General features: G+C 42.6%; 1 protein-coding gene across 1 annotated transcript in view; it reads left to right on the top strand.

The window, feature by feature from the left end:
• KIAA1328 (KIAA1328 ortholog) overlaps nt 1-24,469 on the top strand; it is a 173,243-nt gene that overhangs the window by 67,856 nt on the left and 80,918 nt on the right. The window contains exon 5 of the mRNA XM_009907804.2: nt 8,719-8,846. Within this exon, the coding sequence (XP_009906106.2) occupies nt 8,719-8,846 (128 nt within the window). The remainder of the gene's footprint in view (nt 1-8,718; nt 8,847-24,469) is intronic.

Raw genomic sequence — 24,469 nt, 5'->3', positions numbered from 1 at the left:
ACTCTTTTTTGCAAGTGAGGAAAATGTGCTGCCATCACAGCTCTTAAGCAAAAAGTAAAAATTGTTATGGCCTATGCTTGTTACAATGATCTGTTGGGTTTGTATTTTATGTATTCAGGTTCTTTGTGTTTCTGTCATCGGATTCCTTATGTTCATTATTGTAAAAACTCATGGTTTTGGCAGTGTGTGTAGTGGCATAACGTGGCTTTTATTTATTGAATTTTCTTCCTTTTTACCAGAAGGAAGTTATTAGCATAGCTAGACTGCAGAATAAAATCCTGTATTTCCCATTTCCTTTGCTTGTAAGTATCCTTTTGTTTGCATTAATGAAGATAAGGCCAGAGATGTGTTTTCCACTTCAAACAGAAAGTGCAAGCTGTGAGATTGTATTTGCATTTATTTATCCAGGTACATTTGCTGGCATATGTCGTGTGATATTTTAGTCCTTATCCACCTTTGAACTGGAGAACTTGGCAGATAAGCTGTCTAGTTTGACTGGCATACCCTGTGGAGAGTATTTTCAATACATGGGATCAAATCCTGTACCCTAAAATGCTGCAGCATTTTGGAAGTATGATAGAGACTTCTGTCATGTGCTCTGTTAGGAATTAGATTTAGGTTTAAATGCTTTGCTTGCTCTCTTCAAATCACGCTGGCTATCATTTTGTCTGGCCAGTTTTAGTGGCACTGTATTTACATTGTGCATCTCAATGTTTTTAATATGTTTAAAGTGAACTTGGGAATTTCATCATTTGGGTGGAACAAAGCATGTAGATGCAAAACTCAGGCTGTCTGTAAAATAAATTCTAAAAAGAATGAAAGTGCTAAGAATAGATCATACTGTGAATTTAACCAAGGGAAGAAATCTTGTATCTTTTATTGCCTTTTTTTTTTTTTTGGATCAATTTTAAGAGTTGCCCTACAGGTGGTATGGGTGGAGATGGAGATTATTTTTTGAAAACAACTCATCCGGCTTTTAGGAAGCTGCTTTTGTTTCTTCTGTTCCCACTTAACATCAGGAAGTTCAGAGACTAGATTTTAATTTGATGTTTTACATATTCTTCCTAAAAGCTCCAAAGGACTGCCCTGACTTTGTCTTCTTAACACTGTAGGTTTTCTTTAGGTGGCTAACCATAACTTAACTGATTTGTATGCGTCATATGCAGTCTTGGCTCACTTCAAAGTGTAATCAAGTCATGAACTAATTACAATACCATATTCCCAAAGAATGTAAATTTAATTTCCCTTCAAACAGAATGGGAATGTATTAAGCAATTCCTTTATATGAGAGCTGTGGCATTCAAAAACATAATGCTGATGCTTCAAACAGAAGTGAAGTTCTTAACTTTCGTGGACCTTGTGACCTTTTTCCCAATGTGTCTTTCCTTTTTATTCTTGTATCTTGAGTTAATTTACTGACTGGATAACAACATTAAAATATTCTAGTGTAAATTAAAATGTAACTGTTGGGCTTCAGACTGGAGATCACTCTATCTTATTGTATGTGACTTGTTTTCAGAAATGTGCTTCCTGAGGATTTTGAATCAGAAGGAGATTGTGTTTTGAATTGCAGGCTCATAAAGTTCAGACTGATACCAGACGATTGCTTTAATACATTGAAAAGGGGATATGCAGAAAGTTCCCTACAGGTGCCAAGGAGTCCACATAAATTTGGTTATATAAGAACGAGCAAAGTGAAGTTGTTTGTAAAACATTTTATTACCTTCAGTCTTTTCAGCATCTTCAGAGTTTAGATAATAAACCTTCACAGAAGTTACAAGTCTTTACCCTTTCACAAAACAATGATTCACATACGTTCAAGCTGCTTATTTATATTAATTTTTATTTCTCTTTAGTTTTTCTTGCTAGGCTTGACTTTGATCTGTGCCTGAATGATTTGGTTTCTGCAATGCAGTCCTATTGTTGCTTTTCTGAGATGGCATTGTCAAAGTGCAGAACTGTACACAGAAAGTATTTTAAAATTAAATGTGGGTTAGCTGCCAATGAAGTACGTAATTGTTTAATGCTAAAGGAAAGAGCTTAGAATATCTCAGTTTATATTTTTAAGTGTTCCTTTTAGATGTTAATTCATTAATACCAGCAGTTTATTTTTATTCATATGACTTTTCATATGTAACTAGTTGAAGCTGCATTATTTTAATCCTTTCTTTGGTTATGAAGGAGAGAGCCTGCAGGTGGAAATCAGAGTGACATACATATTGCTTCTTTCCCAAAAGGCATGGTATCTTTCTCCTATTGATATGCAAAATATTAAGGTAGAAAATAAACCTCATTGCTATGTGTGTCAAAATACTGAAAAATAGATGCTTGAGTGATGCACTGAAAGATGTGGGCCCACTTCAGACTGAGCACACTTACACTGGAATTCACCACAAAACTGTTCTGGGCCTTTGGGGCTAAGTAGATTCTGCAAATTCTGGTCCCTTGTATTAGGGACTTGAGCCTTTCTTGTAGATACGGGGATAGTATTACATATTACTCTAGCTATTTTAGGTCTTAGCCTTTGCTTGAGTTTGTGAATTGCTGTCTTCTTGCAGCAGCATTCTAAAGCATTTTTGGACTACTGAGTATCAGTTCATTGGAATGCCGTATAGGTGCCAACATTATAGAGATGGAGATGTGTTTATTAAAACATATGTGGGCTTGCTTTGATATTGTTGAAGTTGTTAAGGACCCAGCCATTTTCTGGAACTGGTGTAGTTCAGTTCAGCAGCAGCCAAACTGATGAAAAAAGAAATACATGAAAATATAAAGGTAAGGTAAATTAGAACTGTATAATGCTGTGCTGTTGTGGCTGTGCATTGCTCTTTGAATCTGTCTGGCTAGCACACCTGGTTAGGGGGAAGGCTGACCAGCTCAAGTCTGCCTGCAATTTACCTGAGTAGATTTTGTTTTTCTTTGGAGACTAAAGACCTCTCTTTCAATGCTCAGCCTAGCTTCATCAACCTTATGTCAGTGGTACTGCCTCAATGTCTCCATCTCAGTCTAGTATTCTCACGGTCATTGTCTTGACACTACTACCTGAGGCATCAGTGGGAGTTCTTTGCTGAAACTGTTAATAAGGCAATAACAAGTCACCTTTCTAGATGAATATCCTTAAGCGAGAGATTAAAAAACTTGTGGGTTTTGGTTTTTTTCTTTTTTTTCCCTTTATTTTTTTCTTTGTGGCTAGTGGATTATGATTGCAGGTATGGAAAAGCGTTTTTCATCACATTCCTGAAAGGTTCTTGTATCTCTACCACAAACTGTAAGTTATTGCTGTCACAGTTAAATTTAACTCTAATGTGTGTTTATATAACTTTTTTCCTCCTTTATTTGCTTTATTATCTTTGGATACATTTGTAATAGCACTGAGTCTATAGATAGTCTTCCATTGGATACAAGTCTTGATGGGATTAGACCATCTTGTTGCTGGAGAGGGTGATTAGCTCGTGTTCTCTTCTGGATCAGAGTATACAGTCTTGAATGAAAGGACATCCCAAGTAAGAGTCTGTGGTGGTTTAGGCTGGGTGCTGGCCCAGATGCCACTGCGCAGGCCACACCTGGGAGGTCCCAAGGGGTGGGCCCAGCCCAGGGGGTGGTCACAGGGACCAGGTATTCCATTCCCATAATGTCCTGCTCCCCTATAAAAAGGCCATGCGGGGTCTTCACTTCCTCTTTCGTCCCCTGCTGCTGCCTAGGTAACATGGCGTGAGCTGCCTCCCTTGGGCCTGCTCAGGCCCAAGGCTGGGTTGGGGGGGGGGGGGGGGGGGCGAGAAAGAGCCCTGGGGGGTTTGGGTGTACCCCCAGGTGGGGATGGGATGTTCTTGGGTATGTTCTGGGATCTCTCTCTTTGTCATGGTGCTTGTGGGTCTCTGTAAAACTTTCATTGTTGTTTGTTATTGTTTTTCCTATTTAAACTTTCCATCACTTTTTTGCAATCCGTTTGCCTGAGTCGTTATTTCTGCCTGTGGTGGGGAGGGGATCTGCCCCAACCCATTACATTTTGGCGAAACCACATTACATTTTGGCCTAAACCACCACAGAGTCACAGTTGGGTTCTGCAGGAATCTGTTGTCTCTGGCCATCTTGTTTGATATTTGGGAAGTCTTATTAAGGCTTGTGTGAATGGTTATATAGAAGCAAGTACACACTCTAAGCTAATTAGGTGCAAGATGAATCTGATCTGTTAGTGTTGTGCTTGATCCGGGTTAGTTTACCCAACTGAAAATGGCCTACAGAGTGTGGGACTCCTGGGCTGTGCCTGTGTGCGCAGATGTGCCCAAAGACTCCCCATGACACTGTTTTCAGTGTGTAAAAATGGAACACTGGAGCTTATGCCTGTCCCAAAAATGCTTGTGACAAGCCACCGAGGAAGAAATCACTAGGTGAGTTGTTCTCACAAACACTTCAAAAATACATGAGGGCCTGTGTTATTAGTTTGAATGCCAATGTAATTAATAGTGTTCTCTCCCCCGGCTAATAGCCTCCAGAAACATTTTATCCAGCACCAGATTCTTGTGAGTGGAGGCTGCTTTATGATATTGTTGTGTTTTGTTTTGTTGGTTTTTTTGGGTGGTTTTGGTTGTTTTTATTCCCCACCCCCCACCCCCCTTTCTTTAAAACAAAGTGAGGTAAAACTAAGTATTTCTTAATAATAATAATAATAAACCAGGTTGGAAGAGACCTTCAAGATCATCGCATCCAACCCCTCAACCAATCCAATCCAATCCAATCCAATCCAATCCAATCCAATCCAATCCAATCCAATCCAATCCAATCTTGAATGACACAGGCTAAAATTTCCTGCTTTCTATAGAGAAGATAATGTTTTTTTCCCTCTTCAAGAAATGATTTAGGAAAGGCAAAATGTCAGCACATAGGCCTCGTGGAATAGCTTGGTGTAGCTTAATTTGAAAATCTTGACTGTAGATAGATAGACCAGTGGGTGTTTGAACTGCTGTAGTGTGAGCATTACTCACAGAAATATGTGGAGGCTGATGTGTAGAATTCAAAAGCTCTTTAGTGAGTTGCTGAATGCTCTGAACCACAATAGTTCAGATATCAAGCTGGGTTTCACTTGAAGAAGCAGTGGAAACTGTACTGGCAACAGTCTCTACCATTGGTACTTTTTCTGCCACTCTTATTTCCTCGCCCCCTCTCCCACCCCAAGTTTCTGGAGAAGCAAGGAACTGTAGCTCTTTTTCCTACTTCAGCTTGTGAAAGGGCTGTAAGTATTTCACCAGGTAGTCAGCTAGGAGTAGTTGATATAGTCACAGAGCAGACTTAAAAGCCTGAGCCTTAAGAATGGATGTGAAGAAAGAGTAGGGTTGAAACTTAGCGAGGGGGTTGGACCCTACCAGACATGTTGCTGCTGTTGAAAGAGATGTCCCTGTCTCCCATCTGCCTGTTCCCTTTGCTCACTTGGTACCAGGTTTCATGCTTGACAGACCCTTTGTCTTGCTCAGTCAGTTTGCTGAGTTCTTGAAATGAGTGAGGGTTTTAGGAGAGATGCAGAGATGGCACATGGAGGGAGACAGACTGAAGGGGTGAGTGGTAGGTGTCCTTGCTAGCATTTGAACATTAGGTTGGCTGTGCCTCCTCATGAAGCTTTGCCCCTAAGAAAAAGGTCTTTGTTTCCTGCCTGACATTCCTTTCCCTGGACATCTGTTCCTGGCCTTTGTAAACATGCTGCCACTGTATCCTAACCATCCCTCTTCCCACACCCAACTCCATTTCCACTGAGGTTATGATCTTTTAAGAGCCATAAAGTAACTCTTAATTCTGTGACTTACATTCAGTGTCAAAATTCTATAATATATAGTACTAGCAGTATGATGTGTAAAGTTTGCTGTTGAAATATTAACCTTTGCATTTCAAATTTTGATTTTTTTGCTGCTCCCCCCCCGCCATATACAACCTTAATACTTTGCTAATATAGTGCATGAAATGTATTACTGGGATACATTCAAATGTGTGTTTCTTAGACATAAAACTACCATTCAGTGAAATGCCAAGCACTGCTTCTCTCAGGTAACTAACCAATATTTGTACTCCTGAACACATGAAGAAATCTCCAATGTGAGCATTTCTGTGGAATGCAAATCTGTAGGGTTTCTTGTTTGGCAGGTTTTTTTCTCCTGTATAACATTTTTTAAAAAAGCAGATTATGAAAATACTTATAATTACCTATTTATCTAGAGATTGTATTGCCATAGCACATGCTTGCTTGATATATGTGAATGACTTAAATTGTGTCAGTGTTCTATATTGCCTGGCTAATTTGTGGTGAGTGGGATGGTGGGGAAAGATCATCTCGCTGCTTTTAGCAAAAAATTCAATAGAGTGGAAGAGCAAGATCTGATATTAAGGTAGCTTTTTTCTTAACATATTCTGCAGTAAGTGTACAAGTACATTATGGAGAATTATCATACTTAGAGCTATTCTGAATGTGTCTTAAACAAATGAGCTTTTTTTTTTCCCTCCTCCCTATCTAAAGCTTTGTGTTTACTTACTTACTAAGCAAGTCAGGGCTTTGGACTCTTTGACTGTGGTGGCTGTAACAATGTGTGGCTTAATGTAGAGTGATTGTATGAGTCAACAAGGTTTTAATCTTGCAGTACAGGAGGTTTTTAACAGTTAAAATGCTGACCTAATCTTAGAAGAATTTCAGGGCTATCTTGGCTGCTGTTCAAGCTCATGTTAACTATTGCCCTTTCCACTCATGATCACATAGCTGACCCTTGGACAATCAGAATGTGGTTGCATACTTTCCTAATGTTAATTTTGCGTGTCATGTTTTAAGCTGTGTTTTAAATAAGTTTGGCAGCTGCAAGCAAGAGGTGGTGGCATTATGTGCATCACAAGGGCTCCGCAGTCTGTGAAACACAATTTGGGGATCTCTCTTATGGTACACTTGTGTCATGAGTGTGCTGAGCTTGGAAATGAGAGCAATCTTGCCTAGCATTCCAACAAAACTGATATTAACACTGTGGTAACAGTGAGGGTAGGTCCATGGCCATCAGTTGTGTGCCCCAAGGCCACTTAAGGTACTCATTCTTTGTGCCAGCAGTGTGCTTGCTGGAGGGAGAAGAGGGTGAAATCTGTTTTTTGTGGGGAAGGGGTTGCTGGAAGCAAAGTAAATTAAAAGGGCTGTAAAATACTGATAAAGACAGGACTGTCTGTTTTTATATTCTGCCACATAACATGGGTTTAAATGAATTTCCCTATAATTTGTCTTCAAATACCGACATTTAACTCTTAGGCTGTATAAATGAACTGGCTTTTTCTAGAGTAAAATTCATGCCCTGCGTCCAGGCTAATATGTTCACCTACTATAAACATTACTGCCTATGGTTACAACCGGAATAAAAAATTCCTTTTATATACATCATAGCTGGCAGAGACTCCTGAGACCACCACAAATCACTTCAGCCTTTTGGTGCTCTCTGACGAAATGAACTGAAATGTAAAACAGCTCAGGCTTCAGGCAGGCTGGCTCTGCAAAGCAATTAGCTTGTTTAGACCATTATTTTTACCCTTCTGTATTTTCAGGTGCTGAGCAAAGGTGTTCTAGGAGCTCTCCTGATTGATTTAAACATTGGGGTTTAATAGCCTCCCATTCTTTACTAAAATGTTTTGCTTACTCTTTGTGTAGCCTTTTATTTAAAGGAAAGAAAAACAAACAAACAAAACCCTCTCAACCCCCCCCACCCTCCTCTTCCCCCAAAAGAAGGAAAAAAAGCCAAAACCAACCTTCAGGGTCATAACAGGGAATAACAAAGCAGTGAGTTATTTATGCAGCCATGATTGGCAAAAATGATTGCAACATGAATTTGCCCAGAAGCAATGATTAGATCATAAAAATGTTAAGGAAATCTGCAACTCAACACCATTTTATAGACTGAAGAAGTTTTTGTTCCCTACCTTAATTGCGATGACTTGTTATTAAAGTATTTATTCAGAGTAATCTCTTTGGACAGCGAGCCCTTATCCCATCTGCATGCATAATTAAAAGTGTGGGGGGAGAAGGGGGAGCGTAAATGGTTTACCATGCTACATGAGCAAGGGAGAGAATTACACAATGACAGGTGAAGAGCAGATTTATCTCCTGTTGGAATTTCAATGCTGCAAGCAAGGCAGGACACTGTTGCTTGCTAATATCCTTGCAAACACCACAGTTGTGGCTTCCCTGGATTGCTATCCAAAAATCACTGCTTGTCTCTAAAAGGCCTGTAGCGCTGCATCTGTGGTTGTGGTTTTTGGAGCCGCTGGTACTCAAGCAAAGAGATTGGATTTGGGTATGTGGGCTTATGAATCCATGTCTGTGCTTAAAAATGGACTATTTGCTTTCTTGGCTGGCTATTTATTTATTTATAAATAAACATTGGTAGTGTTTGGCTTTGCTGAATACAAATCAAAGGGTTACAATTGTTCCAATTGAAACAATGTCATCACCTGCCTCCTGCTGCTGTCCCTTTTCCAATAATAAAAGAATTTGGTGCAGTTCTTTTTCCACTCTCAGTAGAAAGAAGCTTGTACTTGGAACATTCATCTTTAGGCAGATTTATCATCATTAGGCGGTACTGAGACACACAGTATCTGTTTTTAAATTGAACTGTTATGGATCTAAATCAGATTTACACAGAATAAGTTGATATATACTTGACTTTAACTATTTGCTAAAGATTACTTTTTCCTTAACTTCTGATGTCTCACCTCTGCAGCAGCAGTACAGAGAATGCCAGGAACTTTTGAGCCTTTATCAGAAGTACCTAGCTGAGCAGCAGGAAAAACTATCGCTCTCCCTTTCTCAACTCAGTGCTGCTAAGGAAAAGGAGCAGAAGGTAAGCTCTTTGTTCCCCATCTCATTTTTCGATGACATCTTCAAAACATCTTTCTACTACTAGAACTGGAACTTTCAAGTCTTGCATTACACAGTCCTGAACACTATTTTGTGATTGTCTTCCCACCACCAGCCAACCAGCCAAACAAAACAACCAAACAAACCAAAACAAATTTTGGCCCAGTGAATGGGGTGAAGTTAACTGACTGTATTGTCAGTTGGATCCCCACAAGTCCATGGGACCAGATGGGATCCATCCTAGGGTGCTGAGAGAGCTGGCAGATGAGCTGGCCAAACCACTCTCCATTATTTTTCATCAGTCCTGGCTCACTGGAGAGATCCCAGCTGACTGGAAGCTGGCCAACGTGGTACCCATCCACAAGAAGGGCCGGTTGGATGAGCCAGGGAATTACAGGCCTGTCAGCCTGACCTCAGTACCAGGAAAGATTATGGAGCAGGTCATCCTGAGTGCAATCACACAACACTTAGAGGATGGCCAAGGGATCAGGCCCAGCCAGCATGGGTTTAGGAAGGGCAGGTCCTGCCTGACCAACCTGATCTCCTTCTATGATCAGGTGACCCGCCTGGTGGATGTGGGGAGGCCTGTGGATGTAGTCTACCTGGACCTCAGCAAGGCCTTTGACACCGTTCCCCATAGCAAGCTCCTGGCCAAGCTGTCAGCCCATGGCTTGGATGGGACCACACTGCGATGGGTTAGGAACTGGCTGGAGGGCCGAGCCCAGAGAGTGGTGGTGAATGGTGCCACATCCAGCTGGCAGCCAGTCACCAGTGGTGTGCCCCAGGGATCAGTGCTGGGCCCCATGCTCTTTAACATCTTTATTGATGATCTGGACGAGGGCATCGAGTCCATCATCAGTAAATTTGCTGACGACACCAAGCTGGGCGCAGGAGTTGATCTGCTGGAGGGTAGAGAGGCTCTGCAGAGGGACCTCGACAGGCTGGGCAGTTGGGCAGAGTCCAACGGCATGAGATTTAACACATCCAAGTGCCGGGTTCTGCACATTGGCCACAGCAACACCATGCAGAGCTACAGGCTGGGGTCAGAGTGGCTGGAGAGCAGTCAGGCTGAGAGGGACCTGGGGGTGCTGGTCGACGGTAGACTGAACATGAGCCTGCAGTGTGCCCAGGCAGCTAAGAGGGCCAATGGCATCCTGGCCTGCATCAGGAACAGTGTGGCCAGCAGGAGCAGGGAGGTCATTCTGCCCCTGTACACTGCACTGGTTAGGCCGCACCTCGAGTACTGTGTCCAGTTCTGGGCCCCTCAGTTTAGGAAGGATGTTGACTTGCTGGAACGAGTCCAGAGAAGAGCAACAAAGTTGGTGAGGGGTTTGGAACATAAGCCCTACGAGGAGAGGCTGAGGGAGCTGGGGTTGCTTAGCCTGGAGAAGAGGAGACTCAGGGGTGACCTTATTACTCTCTACAACTACCTGAAGGGAGGTTGTAGACAGACAGATGTTGGTCTCTTCTCCCAGGCAAGCAGTACCAGAACAAGAGGACACAGTCTCAGGCTGCGCCAGGGGAGGTTCAGGCTGGATGTTAGAAAAAAGTTCTATACAGAAAGAGTGATTGCACATTGGAATGGGCTGCCTGGGGAGGTGGTGGAGTCACCATCACTGGAGGTTTTTAGGAGAAGACTTGACAGGGTGCTTGGTGCTGTGGGTTAGTTGCTTGGGCGGTGTTGGATTGGTGATGGGTTGGACGCGATGATCTTGAAGGTCTCTTCCAACCTGGTTTATTCTATGTATGTATTCTATGTATGTAATGGAATAGGAACCCATGCCTTTGCTAAGGAAAGAGGTTAAGAAGCTCTTCTGTTTCCTATCTTGTTATTTAAACAGTGAAATTATTACAGTCACTATAGTTAGAGACTTTCACATTTTCACTGTAGCTTTTGATAATTGAAAAGGAGGTTACAGATGATATTTTTGGTCAGTGAGAGCTTTCTCAGCTCTGTGAGGTGGTCCATCTCATTTGAGCTGTTTATGCAAGACCTATATGTGCAGTTTAAACCCAGAAAATGTTGACTAGAGATGCAGTGTGTTAAATTAAGTGATACAATGTTTCTCAGATGTTTTCACACAAAGCCTTGAAAACGTGGTTGCTTGAGATTTTTTTTTCTGATAGCTAGGCACTTGATTTGCATCCCTGCTGATAGCAGATTATACCCTACAAATGAAGGCTACTTATACAAGTGCACTACCTGATGTTTTTACCTGCTATTCTTTTTTCATGAGCTTCCATCCTAAGATCTCTAGAGTCTATCCTACCTAAGGCTATACCTTTTTTATAGGTTGTGCCCTTGATCCTTTCTTATGCTGGATGAGTCTTAAAGGTTTATAACAGGGCTAAAAGTAAAGTCATCAGCACACAGTATCCAGAAGGTGCCCTGATTCTGCCCTCTCTGTGGTTTCCTGTTAACAGTATTACACAGGCAGATCCTGCTTCTCAGGAGCCTGTGAAGGAGGAGGATGTAATTTTTAATTCTGTTCAGGAAGCAGGTGGAAATACTTCTCTGACTTCATCAGAATCAGGAATATATTTTTTTAATACTTTTATTATTTTACATATGTTGTTGGACACAGAGCTGTGTTTTGGGGTTTTAGCTCTTATACTCATTGAGTTTCCATTCTGTTGTACTTTTGTCTGCCGTCTTCGAAACCAAAACCTTTTTCTCTGAGAACTGATGGTGCTTGTGGTTTTACCTGTGATACACAACTTGCTGGTGATCTCTGTGGAAACTGTTCAGAGGAGTCCATGTGGTCCAACGACACCATGGCAGCAGTGTTTGGGATGATGTCAATATTTCTCTTAGGTTTTGCTGGTTTTAACCTTTCACCTTTTGCCTTTCAACTTAAAATACATATATCTTGTACTAGGCAAGCACCTCGTATCTACCACAATTCCATATAAAGTGCAAAAATATTTCCTGTTATCACAGAATCACGGAATGCTAGAGGTTGTAACTGACCTACAGAGATCATCAAGTCCAATTCCCCCACCAAAGCAGGCTGCACAGGAATTCGTGCAAGCGGGTTTTGAAAGTCTCCAGTAAAGGAGGAAACCTTCATAGGAAACCTTCTGCCCCTTGACTGTCAAGTCAACCTCTGATGATAGAGCAGTCTGCTTCTTTCATCTCTCTTATTCTTTTCTCTTCCTAATCACTCTATCTGTGTATACACAGAACTTGTGTATACAACTTCTCTGAACTTGTCTTTTGAGCCCGGCAAGTCTGAAATCACCTTAGCCCTCTTGCTGTGTACAAAACTTCATAGGCATAAATAAAAACATGTCAAAGCATATTTCAACTGTTTTTGCCTTTGTTTGTTTGTTTGTTTTTCTTTATAGCTTGTGAATTATTTCTCCCGTTTCTGACATTCCTCTTTAATTTTCTCTTTCTATGCAGTCCTGGTAGACATACAGCTGTTTAGAGCGTGAGTGTATTTAGCTTTATAAATTGTTACCTATTGTTCCAAACAACCACTTCATGCTACATTTCTTCTCACAGCTCAGAAACTGTGGAGAGATTAGTAAGACTGCCTCATTGCGTTGATTCTTTCTCTAACACTCCCTCGTGTGATAGTTATCAAAACTGAAGTCACTGGGCTGGTCTTTGTTGTACTTGTGTGTTATTTTCACACACCTCTCTTGTTGCTTTTTGTCTCTTGTAGCGGTACCTGAACTGTGAGCTCTTAGGGTCGTGATAGGTCTCTTTTTCTTCTGAGTGTCGTCCTAACACGGTAGTTCAGGCAGGGACAGAGCTTGCATTCTGCTTTGATGGGGAGTGCCACAGGGAATGCAGAAAGGAGGGGCTTTTGGGGGAGGGACAGACCCAGAAAACTTTCCCTTTGCTTGGAGTGCTGCCCGTGTGACCTCTCTCTGCCATGCAGAAGCTCTTATGCCTCTTTCCCTTTTGTTTGTTTGTTTGTTTGTTTTCTTTTAAGACAGAGTTTGAAAAAAAGCCATCTTGTATAAATATTAGGTTAAAGGAAGTCTTCCTGAGTTTCATTTGAAGCTTGATCCATTTGGAATTTTTTTCCCATTGTTTGTTTTTGGCTGGGCTAAGGAAATCCTTGATATGTCTGACTTTATATCAATAGATACTCTCTTGCTATCTAGTTTTCCCCTCTTTGAACTGTCTGGGAGAGGTAATCAGCATTTCCTTTTTCAGATGACTGCTGATGTTACCAGGGCATCTGGCTTCAATGTAAGATGTCGTTCTGATTTGCCTGTGTCTTGCAGAAACGTGAGGCTGCACAATTATACTCTGTACTGGAGCACTTCTTTGTTCTGCTTGTTATGAGCTGTTGTCTCTTGTTTCCCCCTCTTTTTCCTGTCTGTTTGGATTCGTTTCTAATGCTACACCTATAGCTTAACATCTCCTGGTTTTGCTTGTCTTGCTCCTTCATTCTTACTGTACAATAATGCTGACCATGAGCTGTCACTTTCCCCTGTGCTTAGATAGGTATTTGAAAGCATCTCTTTTCAGAGGGCCTGATGTTAGAATGAGACAATTAACAGGTCAGGAGAACTGCAGCATTACCAAGCATCTGTGGCTTTGTTGCAAAAAGAGGTGGAGTTTTATGGAGGCGAACGACTGCAGTAGCTTTGTGCACGTGGCTGAAATGCAGCGCTGCTTTGTAGCTATAATGAACTAATGCAGATACTTTGGTGACAACTTTCCCCCCCAACCCCTCCCCCCCACCAATTTTAACATCACCTAACTGTAGCTGTAGTTTTGAAAACACTTTTTCCTCTTACCTAACGTTGCTTCTTTATAACAAAAGTCAGCCTTCAAAATTTAAAGCATTCTGGTAGTTGAGAAATAAAATTGCTGGGGAGATGGTGGTGAGATGATTTAAGACAGAACTCTCGTGGAGTCAATAATCAGTAACTGGAACATGGAGCTTCGTTTTTTTGTGAGATAAAGTTAATTCCATTTGAAAAGATACTTAAGGTGACATAAATTGAATTATTCAAACTGGCCTTCTCAGCATTAACTCTAGGTTAATATCTCATGATGCCTCTGGTTTCATTATAGGAGTTTTAAGTACATAACTTTTTATAATAAATTCAATACCTAGAAGCTGAACTGAAATTGGTTTACCTTCTACCAACCCATAAAAAGAAGCATTAATTGTAAAGTGAATATTAAAGTGGTCACTAAAGTTGACTCAGACAGATTCAAAGAGATAGCTCTTGTATAAAGGAAGTGAAGAGCTCTACTGAACAATAGGCTTCTGCCCCAATGTTAATAGAAAATACCATCAATATTAAAATGTAGTTAAACCTTTTCTATAAAAAATATATTTTTGGATGTTCTTTCTGCAGCTCTTTGCTATTTTCAGAAGCTTTAAACAGAGATTTAAAGAAAATTGTTCTAGGTAATCAGGTCTGATCTAGTTATATAGTTGCTACTTCAGTGCTATCTCAAACAGTGGCAAGATTCCAGTATACTTTGGCAAGTCTCTGCCTGATGACTCTGTAGATGTTTTGTAGCGTGGAGTATAGGACTTTAATCAAAAAGTTGGATAAATGGCTGAGTTTCTGCAGGACGGGGATTCTTGAACTACTTTGCCTAACTGTAGGATAATACCTGTAGTTTCAGCATTGCTTATTAATGTTCATTTTAGAGTTTACAAGCATGGCTGGTACCTCTTGTTTCTAATTTGTGGAAGATTTCCAGCACATCTGTTAATTCCTTTGATTTACTCAGATTCATGTGGTATATGTGTTTTGAGTGTTGGTTCTTCCCTTGTGTGTAGAAATCATTAAGGTTGGAAAAGACCTCTAAGATCATAGAGTCCAACAATAACTCAAGTAGCATAACCACTAAATTATATCCTGAAGTGCCACACTCTTCTTGAACACCTCCAGGGATGGCAACTCTACCACCTCCATGGGCAGCCTGTTCCAATGTCTCATCATTCTCTCAGTGAAGAAGTTTTTCCTAATGTCCAATCTAAACCTCCTCTGACACATCTAAGCTAATTTCTTCTCATCCTATTGCTAGTTACTTGGGAGAAAAAAACAACACCAGCCTCACTACCACCTCCTTTCATGTAGTTGTAGAGAGCAATATGATCTCTCCTTAGCCTTCTCTTCTCTGGGCTAAACAGCCCAAGCTCCCTCAGCTGCAACTTGTATGATGCACTCCAAACCATTCACTAGCCTTGCTGCTCCTCTCTGGTGTAGTGGTTTGAGCCTTAACTGGGAGTTAAGAGCTCAGATGGGGGCAAGGCTGAGAATCTCTCTTCTGCTCCCCCTTCCTCCCTCCCAACAGAGAGGAGAAAAAAAAAAGGGAAGAAGCAAATCCACCAAGCAATAATTTGGAGTCAGCTTGGAAGTAGAGAGGTAAAGAGTTTTCTTTAAACAATATATAAATATATAACAGGTCAGGTTCACAAGGGCAAGGAACAAGATGGATGGGAGGGAAAAAAAAAAAAAGAAAATACAAAACAGTCTCTCTCTGAAGAGGCGTGGAGGCAGCAGGGAGAAGGATTAGGCCTGACCATATGGCAGAGGAGCAGGAAGGCTGCTGCAGTAGCTCTCGTCCAGGAAGGCAGGAGCCAAAAAAGAGACCTAATGACTGCAATGCCCTCCCTTTTATACCCTACCTGGGCAGGGAGGGGGAAGTGGAACAGACTCAGTTTCCCAGGGGGAAAAAGCCCTGCAGGGAGGGCAAAGTACTCGCAAGCCATTGCCCCCTTTGTTTTCAGGATGGGCATTAACCCACCACATGTGGACACATTCCAGGACCTCAACGTCTTTCCTGTACTGTGACATCCAGAATTCAACACTACTGAAGCTATGGTCTCACCAGGTGTAATGAAAGGGGTTGATGAAAGGGGCACAATCACTTCCATTCTCCAGCTGCACACACTATTCTTGATACAGACCAGGGTGCTATTGGCCTTCTTGGCCATGTGGGCACACTGCTGGCTTATGTTCAGCTGGCCATCCACCAGCACCCCCAGATCATTTTCCACCAGGCAGCTTTCTAGACACTCTTCCACAAGCCTTTAGGGTTGCTTGGGGTTTTTGTGGCCAAAGTGCAGGACCCAGCACTTGGTCTTGTTAAACATCATTCTGTTGACCTCATCCCATTGATTTAACCTGTCCAGATCTCTTGGCAGTGCCTTCCTACCCTCAAGCAGATCAACACTCTTGCTCAATTTAGTATTGTCTGCAAACTTGCTTATGGTGCCCTTGATTCACTCATCCAAATCATTAATAAAGATGTTAAACAGAACTGGCCTCAATACCAAGCCCTGCAGAAATGCTGCTTGTGACTGGCTGCCAGCTGGATTTATATCCAAGGCACAGATATGGGGTGAGATTGTAGATGTAAAGGAATATCAAGACTTTATTTTAAATGGGATATCTGCTTTCCTCTTTCTTGTATATTATGTTGTCTGCCTCCTGTGTTTAGAATAAAATAGAATAGAATTAACCAGGTTGGAGAAAAACTTTGAGATCATTGAGTCCAGCCTATCACCCAACACTAATGAACTAAACCATGGCACCAAGTGCCTCATCCAGTCTCTTCTTAAACACTTCCAGTGATGGTGACTCCACCACCTCCCTGGGCAGCCCATAATAGTCAACCACTCTTTCTGTGAAGAACTTCTTCCTAACATCCAGCCTAAACCTTCCCTGGCACAGCTTGAGACTGTGTCCTCTTGTTCTGGTGCTGGTTGCCTGGGAGAAGAGACCAACCCCCACCTGTCTACAACCTCCCTTCAGGTGGTTGTAGATAGCAATAAGGTCTTCTGTGAGCCTTCTCTTCTGGAGTTGTTTAGCCTTAGTGGACATGGAGGGGAATATTGTAACTAAAGATGAGGAAAAGGCAGAGGTGCTTTACACCTTCTTTGCCTCCATTTTTAACAGCAAGGTAGGTTGTCTTCCACAAAACTGGCTTCCTGAGCTGACAGTTGGAATCAGGGAGCAGTATAGATACCCTGTAATCCAGAAGGAAGGAGTTAGAGACCTGCTGAGCCACTTGGGTCTCCACAAGTCCATGGGACCAGATGGGATCCATCCTAGGGTGCTGATAGAGCTGGCAGATGAGCTGGCTAAACTGCTCTCAATCGTTTTTTAGCAGTCCTGGCTCACTGGAGAGGTCCCAGAAGCTGGCCAACGTGATGCCCATCCACAAGAAGGGCCGGAAGGAGGAGCCAGGGAATTATAGGCCTGTCAGCCTGACCTCAGTGCCAGGCAAGATTATGGAAGAGGTCATCTTGAGTGCAATCACACAGCACTTACAGGATGGCCAAGGGATCAGGCCCAGCCAGCATGGATTTAGGAAGGGCAGGTCCTGCCTCACCAACCTGATCTCCTTCTATGATCAGGTGACTGCCTGGTGGATGTGGGGCAGGCTGTGGATGTAGTCTGCCTGGACTTCAGCAATGCCTTTGACACTGTCCACCACAGCAAACTCCTGGCCAAGCTGTCAGCTCGTGGCTTGGACAGCAGCACTCTGTGCTGGGTTAGGAACTGGCTGGAGGGCCGAGCCCAGAGAGTGGTGGTGAATGGTGCCACATCCAGCTGGCAGCCAGTCACTAGTGGTGTCCCCTAGGGATCAGTGCTGGGCCCCATCCTGTTTAATATCTTTATTGATGATCTGGATGAGGGCACGGAGTCCATCCTCAGTAAATTTGCAGATGACACCAAGCTGGGGGCAGGAGTTGATCTGTTAGAGGGTAGGAGAGCTCTGCAGAGGGACCTTGACAGGCTGGACAGATGGGCAGAGTCCAACGGCATGAGATTTAACACATCCAAGTGCCGGGTTCTGCACATTGACCACAACAACCCCATGCAGTCCTACAGGTTTGGGGTCAGAGTGGCTGGAAAGCAGCCAGGTGGAGAGGGACCTGGGGGTGCTGGTTGATGGTAGGCTGAACAAGAGCCTGCAGTGTGCCCAGGCAGCCAAGAGCGCCAATGGCATCCTGGCCTGCATCAGGAACAGTGTGGCCAGCAGGAGCAGGGAGGTCATTCTGCCCCTGTACTCAGCACTGGTTAGGCCGCACCTCGAGTACTGTGTCCAGTTCTGGGCCCCTCAGTTTAGGAAGGATGTTGACTTGCTGGAAGGTGTCCAGAGAAGGGCAACAAAACTGGTGTGGGTTTTGGAACACAAGCCCTATGAGGAGAGACTGAGGGAGCTGGGGTTGCTTAGCCTGGAGAAGAGGAGGCTCAGGGGAGACCTTATTGCTCTCTACAGATACCTGAAGGGAGGTTGTAGATAGGTGGATGTGGGTCTGTTCTCCCAGGCAACCAGTACCAGAACAAGAGGGCACTGTCTCAAGCTGTGCCAGGGGAGGTTTAGGCAGAAAGAGTGATTGCCCATTGGAATGTGCTGCCCAGGGAGGTGGTGGAATCACCATCACTGGAGGTGTTTAGGAGGAGATTGGATGAGGTACTTGGTGCCATGGTTTACTTGATAAGATGGTGCTGGTTGATAGGTTGGACTTGATGATCTTGGAGGTCTTTTCCAACCTAGTTAGTTCTGTTCTATTCTATTCTATTCTATTCTATTCTATTCTATTCTATTCTATTCTATTCTATTCTATTCTATTCTATTCTATTCCTATTGGCCAGCTTCCAGTCATCTGGGTCCTCTCCAGTGTGCCAGGAATGTTGAAAAATTACGGAGATTGTCTTGGGCAGCTCATCTTCCAGGTCTCTTAGCACCCTGGGATGGATCCTGTCTAATTCTATGGGCTTGAGAAGATCCAAGGTGCTAAGCTGGTCTCTAACTACTTCCTCCTGGATTACAGGAGGAAGTATTTATTTCACTATTCATTATATTTCAGTAATGTAACAGGCTCTTCTCAGGAACATTGTATTGTGTACTAAGCGCTGTGCAAGCATACTGTAAGATATAGTCCTGCTTTGGATATATTGTAAGATTTTAAGATTAACTTCTGGGGGGAGGCTAATTTCTTTTAATTTTTTTTTGTTTTTTTAAATGTTGCCATTTCTCATGAATCCCTTGTTACTGCACAGTAAAGTCCAAAGGAAGCCTTTTCATGTCAGTGACTAAAATTCTTGTCCATATAATAATTGTTGTTTTGCCCTAATAAGGATGATTACATACTAAAGCTTCTAAATTGCTTATTTGTTATATTTTTTTCCCTTTGAAAAACTACTTAAACAAGGCAATCTTCAGAAGCTTTTCCTTTCTGATTGTCACCAAACTTTTTTATTTATTTTTTTTTTCTTTTTTTCATCACAGGTCACCTTTAAACACATTTCTTAGCTTGCTTGAAGTTAAAAAAAAAAAAATCCTATATATACAAAGGGTTTTGAGTGCTATAAGGTAAACTTTGTCTGTTTACCCAGCTGTACGGGAACAATGGATGAGCCCATCTGAAGGATACTTGAGAACTGGGATAATAAATAAAGAACTAATTTGAGTGGGTGCCCAAGGGTATTGGAATAATTTTATGAGGCCAGACAAAGAAAGAGTTTTAGCATGAGTAAATACAGGGGATAGCCTTGCCTGACCTTTGTTATTTTGGTAAATCCTCTTATCTCTGTCTGTGCCTCTCTTATCTGTAAAGAAGAGAGGATGTTTTTTTCCCCCTTATTCTTTCTGTTTTGTGGTAAGAATAGCAGGTGTTGGGTGCTTCTTGATGTGTGTTCAAAGTTGTTAGTGATGGTATTTCAAACTTAGGGTGGTTTGGAGTAGACTGCGGGGTATTGGGATGAAGAAAACTGTGGGTTTTTTTTTCCTTCTTTCACCTCCAGGTTTCTAAGTCACAGTTAATTTACCTGTCTTTTCTCAAAAATGCAACACCAAACAGCGATGCAGATGGATATAAATATTTAAATGAAGAGGAAACATCAGTATTGAAATACCTGTGTATAGCTAGCATTCACAGCAGAGCTCCACCTGCACTCAATCCTCTGGAAATGAGTGCCATAGTAGAACACATAAAAGCCCTTCTACTTGCATGCTGTGAATGATGCTGTATTTGTGGTGATAAGGACTTCACTCTCAGCTCACTGCTTAAGCGAGGTCTGAACAGTTCACTGCTTAACTGAGATCTGTGCCAGTTCACCATCTCTTTGTTCTTACGTCTTTAATCAGGCTTTTCTCTAGTCTCTTTAAGGCCTTCTGATTTTCTTTTTCTTTTCTTTGAAGATACCTGTTTTGGTTTCATCCACCTGGCTTTAAAAACTGTCCCTCCTGTAGAAATTCTTTTCCTCAGATGGACACTCCTCTACGGTGTGTATTTTTCTGTTGGAGTCTCAGTCTGGAAAGAAGACAGTGGCTTCCTTTCCAGCAAAGTATTCAATTAGCCTTGTAGTCTTCTGATGGTATTTTTACTCTTGTAAAAGTCTCTGGACTTTTAGGGGAATTTAAGAAATTCTTAGCAGGACTGCCTGTCCTTGAGAAACACTTTACAAACTCTTGGATCAGATATTTCGATTTCTTCAGTATAACCTTTGTAGTGGCTCTTGGGAGAGAACTTTGTGACAATACTCTGCAGTATGCTCTCAGTTTCCCATTGAAGTGAGGGTAAGGTTTCATCAGTGAATGCAAGGCTTCATAAGACTGCACTTGCAATAAAAGATTTTGTATTATGCTACAGGCATTGAGGAAGAAAACTTCTGGTCTACCCGTTGCTTTGTGGAGTTACCTGTTTACTGCAGACATCCTGGCTTCCTACCCATGAACTAGGACTTCCTGTTGTATAGTCTATTTTGTGACCTATATGTTTCTGCCCTTTGGTTCTGCTGTCTTTGGTCTTATTTAAAAAAAGTTGAGAGTGTTGAAAGATCAGTTTTTCATGTGCTTCCAGCTTCCTTGATTCACTGGTTCCTGGCAACAGACTTCTCAGATTCCTTTTGAGTTTGGCAGATCCCTCAGCAAATTTGCAGATGTTACAAAGCTGAGTGGTACGGTTGGAAAGACTGAAAGATGGGATGCTATTCAGAGGGACCTAGACAAGCAGGAGAGGTGGGCTGAGGAGAATCTTGTGAGGTTCAATAAGGCAAAGTGCAAGGTCCTGCACCTAGCTCAAAGTAATCAATATCGGTACAGGCTGGGGGGACTTTGGGGTGCTGGTGGTTGAGAAGCTGGACATAATCCAACAATGTGCATTTGCAGCCCAGAAGGGAAGTTGCATCCTGGGCTGCATTAAAAGAAGTGTGGCCAGCAGGTCAAGAGAGGTGATTCTGTTCCTTTACTCCGCTCTGATGAGACCTAACCTGGAGTTCTGTGTCAGCTCAGAGACATAGACCTGTTAGAGCAGGTCCAGAGGAGGGCCACAAAGATGATCAGAGGACTGGAGACCTCTCTTATGAGAACATGCTGAAAGAATTAGGGCAGTTCAGCCTGGAGAAGGGAAGGCACTGGGGAGATCTTACAGCTACATTTACTTATCCAAAGGGGACCTAGAGGAAGAGTGGGGAAGATCTGTTTGGAAGGGCTTGTAGCGATAGGATGAGGGGCAGTGGTTTTAAACTGGGGCAGGGTAGATTTAGGTTGGACATAAGGAGAAACTTCTTTACCATGAGGGTGGTGAAATACTGACACAGGCTACCCAGGAAGGTGGCTGACATCCTGTCCCTGGAGATACTCAAGATCAGACTTGATGTGGCCCTGAACAAGCTGATCTAGCTGGAGGTGTTGCTGCTCCCTGTAGGGTGGTTGGACAAGTTAACTTTTGATGGTCCCTTCCAACCCAGTGCAATCTCTGAATCTGTGAATTCTGTGTGTTGTGATCAAGATTAAGTTTCTCATACTTCTGACTTTCTGAAATCCAATGCTGGAGACCTTCAAAACCTAACTGAAAAAAAGCAACTTAATGCAACTTTGAAGCTAGCTTTGTTTTGGTGAAGTGTAGACTGGATAACTAGCAGGGTTCCCTTCTAACTTGAATTTCTTCATGACTCCATTCTGTATTCTTTTTTTTTAACCAAAATTTCAAGAGAGAGATCATCCTGTGAGGGCTTGTTTCAGTAAAAAGAGAAAGTGCTTCTGGGCCAGTAGCAATAGTTCAGCAACTGAAATGGACCCTTATTTCTGAAAGTGGAAATGATGAGAGTTGCTATTTCTTGCTGCTGAAATGAATAGAGGCTGTACATTAAACTAGGGCATTATAACCTGAGTTCCTTTATTCCTAATTTAATTCCAGGTAGTGTGATATTAGTGATTATTATTTTGAAAGATAAATTGCTTACCATCTCTTGCCTGCAAAGAGCACATTTTTATGTGTTGATCAGATGGTTTAATTAGAAGTGTCTATAATGAAAGCCAGGTGATTATCAGTTCAGGGCACTGTAAGTTCGTCTTTGTATGGCAGATTTTTCATGAGAACTAGGACTGTAATTTTCTTCAGCTGAGAAGGTGGGAATTCGTTATCTGTCTGTACCAGGATGATTGCCTGCAGAAATATCTCTTTGAGTTAGTTCTGAATACCCTAAGATTTAGCTTGAGTTTTTCGTTTTGAGCTGCATAAAGTTCAAACTGAAAGTTTTTCTGATTCACAGTTTGCCATTTGAAGTTTATAAGGACTCTCCTCCTGGGATTTTATCCATCACAAGACAAATATGTAAAGTTCTTGAGACAGCTGGACTCACTTCCTTATATAAGCAGAATATATCTGGTGAGGTAGCATCAGCATCTACAGTATTTTTTGCAAGACTGCATACACAATACAAGTGATTGTGGTTTACAACCACCTGGTTATCTGTTTCTGATCCAGTGAATGTGTTTAATATCATTGCATAACAATTTTTGGGTTGTCATCTATTCGTGGCAGATGCCAGAAAATGTCTGAAATGTCCCACTTTTGGATGTATAGTAATACACATTTCATTTTGGAAATCTGCTTTTATGATTTCAGAACTTGGGACATGGGTAGAAACAGACCATGTAGACACTGGGAACCATCATGTACCAACAGCACATAGATATGCATTTGTCTTGTCTGTACAAAAAAAAAAGGCACAAGTAAATCTGAAAGTGTCAATCTGAAACCAAAGTAGTCAGTTAACCACACATATACATGGTCTTGCAGGCTGGCAGACCTACATCCTAAGACTTAGAGCAGGGGAAAGGAAATTGAGCATTGGAAATTGGGCATTGAGTCCATCATCAGTAAATTTGCAGATGACAGCAAGCTGGGGGCAGGAGTTGATCTGCTGGAGGGTAGAGAGGCTCTGCAGAGGGACCTCGACAGGCTGGGCAGATGGGCAGAGTGCCAACGGCATGAGATTTAACACATCCAAGTGCCAGGTTCTGCACATTGGCCACAACAACCCCATGCAGTCCTACAGGTTTGGGGTCAGAGTGGCTGGAAAGCAGCCAGGTGGAGAGGGACCTGGGGGTGCTGGTTGATGGTAGGCTGAACAAGAGCCTGCAGTGTGCCCAGGCAGCCAAGAGGGCCAATGGCATCCTGGCCTGTATCAGGAACAGTGTGGCCAGCAGGAACAGGGAGGTCATTCTGCCCCTGTACACTGCACTGGTTAGGCCACACCTCGAGTACTGTGTCCAGTTCTGGGCCCCTCAGTTTAGGAAGGATGTTGACTTGCTGGAGCATGTCCAGAGAAGGGCAACAAAGTTGGTGAGGGGCTTGGAACACAAGCCCTATGAGGAGAGACTGAGGGAGCTGGGGTTGCTTAGCCTGGAGAAGAGGAGGCTCAGGGGAGACCTTATTGCTCTCTACAGATACCTGAAGGGAGGTTGTAGATAGGCAGAGGTTGGTCTCTTCTCCCAGGCAACCAGTACCAGAACAAGAGGACACAGTCTCAAGCTGCTCCAGGGCAGGTTTAGGCTGGAGATTAGGAGGAAGTTCTACACAGAGAGAGTGATTGCCCATTGGAATGGGCTGCTCGAGGAGGTGGTGGGGTCGCTGTCGCTGGGTGTGTTCAGGGTGAGGCTTGACAGGATGCTTGGTTGTATGGTTTAGTTGGTTGGGTAGTGTTGGATGATAGGTTGGACACGATGATCTTGAAGGTCTCTTCCAACCTGGTTTATTCTATTCTAGTTTATTCTAAATGGTGTCCTCTGACGTGTCTCAGAAGTTTGGATTACCTTGATCCTTGTTTCTGTCTTGAAATAAAGTAATTTCTAGTCAATCTATGTGATTCTGTGTCATCTTTCCCCACCCGTTGTCTTCTCCATAAGCAGTGGCAATCCTGCTGAATTCCTGCAGTAGGCCAACTGAATTTTCAGAATGTCTTCTGTTTTCAAAACCTCCTCTTACTCTCTCCGGAGCTGAGTCATGAACATCAGTACATCAGCTGAAGACTGTCAGTTTGCAGTGCATCTGATGAATGTCTCTGCTCTAAAACTTCAGACAGGAGTTTTCATGAAGAAGGATTAATGCTGGTGCCTTCTATATGGCTAGGTCAAGGACCCAGTCTAGCAGGTTAATGTCACTTTTAAACTTCAGCAGAAAGGCTTTTAGGATGTCATTTGAGTCAGGAACCATTTATGTTCATGGTTATAGAAAATGAGACCGAGTATTTTAATAGAGAACTTGTTTCATTAAATGAGCTTGTGAGACTGCAAAGGTAGAACAGCCTGTGAGCAGCTGAGGTCACTTCAGGATTTCCAGTGAAACCACTTCTTTACCTGGTATCCATCCAGTC

The sequence above is a fragment of the Dryobates pubescens genome, chromosome Z (genome assembly GCF_014839835.1).
Source record: "Dryobates pubescens isolate bDryPub1 chromosome Z, bDryPub1.pri, whole genome shotgun sequence".
In the NCBI taxonomy this organism is placed as follows: domain Eukaryota; kingdom Metazoa; phylum Chordata; class Aves; order Piciformes; family Picidae; genus Dryobates; species Dryobates pubescens.
The sequence above is the reverse complement of the archived record's forward strand: the minus strand, read 5'-3'. Positions and strand labels throughout refer to the sequence as shown.